General features: G+C 53.4%; 1 protein-coding gene across 1 annotated transcript in view; it reads left to right on the top strand.

Moving 5' to 3' along the window:
- Nucleotides 1-4387: 4387 nt before the first annotated feature.
- LOC104122032 (voltage-dependent L-type calcium channel subunit alpha-1S) overlaps nucleotides 4388-4931 on the top strand; it is a 48866-nt gene continuing 48322 nt past the window's right edge. Inside the window, 1 exon segment of the mRNA XM_009634105.2 lies at nucleotides 4388-4548. Within this exon segment, the coding sequence (XP_009632400.1) occupies nucleotides 4388-4548 (161 nt within the window).

Below are 4931 nucleotides of genomic sequence, written 5' to 3'. Positions count from 1 at the left end.
TCCTGTGCCTTTAAGACTTCTTCCTTGAAAAATACCCAGCCTTCTTGGACCGCTTTGCCCTTCAGGACTGTCTCCTAAGGGACTCTCCCAACCAGCGTTCTGAAGAGGCCAAAGTCTGCCCTCCAGAAGTCCACAGTGGCGGTGTTGCTGACTCCCTTCCTTACCTCACCAAAAATCGAAAACTCTACCATTTCATGATCACTAAGGCCAAGACAACCTCTGACCACCACCTCTCCCACCAGTCCTTCTCTGTTAGTGAACAGGAGGTCTCTTCCACGCACTGCAGGAACCTTCTGGACTGTTTCCTTTCTGCGGTGTTGTATTTCCAGCAGATGTCTGGGAAGTTGAAGTCCCCCACGAGAACAAGAGCTCATGACTGAGAGACTTCTGCCAGCCGCTTGTAGAATACTTTGTCAACATCCTCATCCTGGTCAGGTGGTCTGTAACAGACTCCCAACAGGATATCTTTTCTGTTGGCCTCCCCCCTCATCCTCACCCATAAGCATTCTGCCTCACCACAAGCGTCAAGCTCTGTGCAATCAAAACACTCCCTAACATACAGAGCCACCCCGCCGCCTCTCCTTCCTTGCCTGTCCCCTCTGAAGAGTTTGTAGCCATCCATCACATCCAGTCATGGGAGGCCTCCCACCTCATTCCTGTGAACCATCCTGCTGCACAATGGCTTCCAGCTCCTCCTGTTTGTTGCCCATGCTGCGTGCATTGGTCTAGATGCACTTGAGCTGGGCTATCGGTTTCACCCCCAGCATTGGGGTGATGCCCCCAGGCTCCTCTCTAGTGAGCCTGGTTATATCCCCTCCCCCCTTCAACAACCTGGCCTTTTTAGACGTCACTTACTCAGCCATCATCACATCAGCAGCACCAACGACTTCAACAGCAGAGACCAAAGCAGTCACATTCACTGGCTGTGCTGGGCAGTTTTTCTCGCTCTGCATGGCTGTACCCTGTTGTGGTTTCACCCAGCAGGCAGCCGAACACCCCCCAGTTGCTCGCTTACTCCCCCCTTCCCTCAGTGCGATGGGGGAGAGAATCAGGGGGGAAAAAAAAGGTAAAACTCATGGGTTGAGATAAAGCCAGTTTCATAAAAAAAAAAAAGTAGAGGGAAAGAAAAAAAAAGTAGTAATAATAATAAAGTAATGATAATAATAGAGTATACAGAATAAACAAACCAAGTGATGCTCATGCAATTGCTCACCACCCGCTGACGGATGCCCAGCAGCGATCCGTCTCCCCCAGGCTAACTCCCCGCCCCGAGCATGATGCCCCATGGGCGGGAGCAGCCCTGGGGCCAGTCGGGGTGGGCTGTCCCGGCTGTGCCCCCTCCCAGCTCCCCGTGCCCCCGGCAGAGCAGGGGGAGCTGAAAAGCCCTTGCCTGGTGTGAGCCCGGCTCAGCACCAACTGAGCCATCAGGGTGTTACCAACATTCTGCTCATCTGAAACCCAAACCAGAGCACTGTGCCAGCTGCTGGGAGGAAAATTAACTCTGCCCCAGCTGAAACCAGGACAAGAGGCAACTCCAATGTTACATTAGGTTGCTCAGGGCCTTGTCCAGGTACACCAAGGGTATCTTGGAAAGCACGGTGCATTTTTCCAGCGTGTTTGAGACAGCATCACCATTGTGTGATGGAACCACAGCCTCACACGCAGGGATGACGTGTGTTCATTTTCTGAGCCTCCGCTCTACGAATACCAGCTTATGCTGGAAGAGTGTTACTGTGGTAAGTTTATTTGTCCATTATTTCTGAGCCCTATGATGTACCTTGTTCTTGTTTACACAGAGTTGACGGGTTTTATTTTCCCTGTTTTAATTCCTTTTTCCTATTTTAAAATACTTAAAGGAAAAAATATATGAAGAACATGAACGTGGAGAGCAACTCAATACATATGCCAACATTCAAAACCTCAGAATGTGTACCTATTTCATAAACACACAGTATAACAGCACTTCCTGTGCAATATTTTTTATCCTTTGTGATACAAAATTTAATTGCAATATGAAATGTTTACTGTGGCTACATTTGTTTTCCCCGGATGTAAAAAAACATCTTGAAAAAAATAAAGGGAATCATGGATTTTTTTAAACAGGTCTTCAATACTGTCAGAGATTTCACACGTATCCTTGGAAAATCAACAGGAGGTGGATGCAGAGCTTGATTTGATGTGTCTGTTGGGAAATGAAGAGCGTGTAGCCTGAAAGTAAGCACCGTGCAGGCACATGCTGACTTTTTATCCCCATTACTCTAGGCTGCACCTCTCGTGGACTGACAGCCTGTTCTGCCACTCTGGTCAAACATCCCTCTCGATTTTAAGCTCCAAGAGGACCGTATGATGATGTAATCTGACACGAAGTTTCACTTACTGGTGCCTGCCTCCAGCACAATAATTTCTGCTTGGGCTGGATCTAGAGAAAGAAGCACTGCATGCTGATTTAAAGATCCTACGTGGCAGAGAGTCTGCTGGCTCTGAAGGCAGTGGTTAACTGCCCTCCTGGCTAAACTCTGATTTCTCATCTCCAGCTGCTGGATCTTGCCAATCCTTTGCTTGCTGGATTAGTACGACTAAAGTCTAACAAATCCCCCAAGCTCTTGTTCCACGCGCAGCCTCAGACAGACTGATCCTACCTCTCTGAGGAGGAAGTTTATGAATTCATGATCAGCCTCCAGGCCAGGATAATGTCTTAGCCTCCATGTACAGATTTCTTAACTCAAAATTTGTTCTACATTTAGCTGAGAATTTATCTCAGGTCACTAACAGTGACTCTGTACCGACTACCTGACAGTATGTATAGTTTCGGGTTTTAAAATGCATCCCCAGCCACCTGGCAGGATGGAAACGAGCTCGAGGGCAGGGGGAGAGCGGAGGCGGCAGCCGCCATGAGCTCAGGGTTGTCAGCTGGAGGCGATCTGCAGGAGATGTTGAGTTGTCTGTGTGGGAAGAGCTCAAAAATAGCACTCGTTTAAAAATCCTGGGATTTTAAAGCAGTCTTCTGGGGCCTCACTCCTGGTTTGGCTGCGGCAGGGCCAACTCCAGGGTGTTCACCCTCGAGGAGCAACCCCCTCCGCGGGCCCCCGCCTGCGCCCCGCTGCGCGGCCCCGGCTTGCACACCCTGCCCGCCTCCGCTCAGACCTTCCAGGGTGAGTCAAAGGCCAGATGTTTCTTCTCGGGCTCACCACTAGATGGGCCCCACACCCTTGCTGTCCCCTGCACAGGCAGCCACAGAAATACGGCTCCTGGCTTCCACCAGGGTTTAGGGGGAAGAATGAGAACTAAATGAGAAATGGGAACGTGCTTGGAGCTGCCTCACGTGGAGACAGGGCTGCAGCCCTCAGCGGGAATGATTTGACTTTGATTTGCATAAAATGCAGAGTGATGTAGGAGGGGGCAGGTTACTAATTTAACGCCTTTACAGTCGAGAGCAGCCCTTCCTGTTGCCTCAGTTTCCCCCGCTGTGAAGAGGTGCTGCTAACCTGCCTCTCCCTGCCTGCCCTCCAACTCAGCGTAACTCTTTATGCCATTCCAGTCCAGCCTAGGCTTGCTGGGTTCCTGCGTCCCCAGGCATCCTCCGTACCCTGCAGGCAGGACTGGAGAGGTGAGGCTGAGCCAGGGGTTGCCTGAGTGACCGGTGCCAGCCCAGAGTTGCCCCTGCCCCTCCAGAAAAGCCAGCCTTTTTGGACTCGCCGTGATTCACTGGAGCTCTGGTTGGGGTCAAAGTCCCTGTCAGTGAGATGGGTCCCTACAGCCCCAGGGTCGCAGGGTCCAGGGCTCAGCTGAGCAGTTTGCACCAAATGGAGGTGAAATCCTGCAGAGAGAAGGGACTGATCAGTTTGTGGGGTAACCTCCTTTGGGTGCTGGCCAGAGCCAGGCTCTCCATCTCACCCCAAATAACGTGATTCAGCAAATGGGGCTGCAGGTGTTGCCCAAGGCGGCCCAGTTTGCCAGTTTGGGCAAGGGAGGCCAGGGGAGCGGGGAAAGGGCTGACCTGGGACAAAGGCGCTTTTCTTTCAGAGACGGTGTTCCCAGCCCCGGGCAGCCTGTTCCCGCTCCCAGCCCGGGGCAGTGGCATGCGAAGCACTCGCCCGCCTCCCAATGCGCCGGGTACAGAAGCAACAGCTGCAGGGGCCCTTTTGCTGCCTCAGGAGCTGTGAGAGCACCCGGGAGCCAGGCTGGGATCTAAATTTAAACTCGTGCTTTGTGTGTTTGTACATGCGAGTGCAAGCTCCGGCCCCCACTCCCCCACCGCCTCCCCGGGTGCACGGAGGAGAGACTCCGAACGAAGGGAGATCCAGAGGATCTGCAGCTGGCTGGGACCCGGGGAAGGGAGGCTCAGCCGTGGGGCAGGAGGGGGAGAAACGGCTGAGGGAGAAACACCATGGAGCCTGCTTCTCCCCAGGATGACATGAAGAAGAGGCAACAGAAGGAAAAGTCCAAGAAGCCAGTGCCGCCAGCAGCCCCCCGGCCAGCCAGGGCTCTGTTCTGCTTAACCCTGCAAAACCCACTGCGGAAGGCATGCATCAGCATCGTGGAGTGGAAGTATCCTTCTGGCTGCGTGGGCTTGGGAGCACCCATGTGGGTGCCTGTGAGCAGGGGTGCTGCGGAGGGGTGCTGGGGAGCAGGACTGTGCTGGCCATTCAAGCCTGTGCTAGCCATCTCGTTGGGTCTGTAAAAGGCAAGGAGGTACCCGGGGAGCCCCGGTAGGATGCACTGGCAAAGGCAGTGGCTGTGCAAACTGGGGGCGTGAACAGGCTTGTGGGGGAAGCTGGGGCTAAGAGGTGGATTTAGGCCATGGGGACCTTGGGTAGGGTGGTGCGGGGCCAGCCTGGGTGCGGGGCCAGCCCGGGTGGCAAGGGACTTGTGGGAGTGAACACATTTTCTGCTGGCAGGAGCTGTGCTGGGTAGAAATGGGAATACCTGAC

This window comes from Egretta garzetta, unplaced genomic scaffold (assembly GCF_000687185.1).
Source record: "Egretta garzetta isolate BGI_Z169 unplaced genomic scaffold, ASM68718v1 scaffold202, whole genome shotgun sequence".
NCBI lineage: Eukaryota > Metazoa > Chordata > Aves > Pelecaniformes > Ardeidae > Egretta > Egretta garzetta.
Note: the sequence above shows the minus strand (reverse complement) of the source record. Positions and strands in the feature narration are given on the sequence as shown.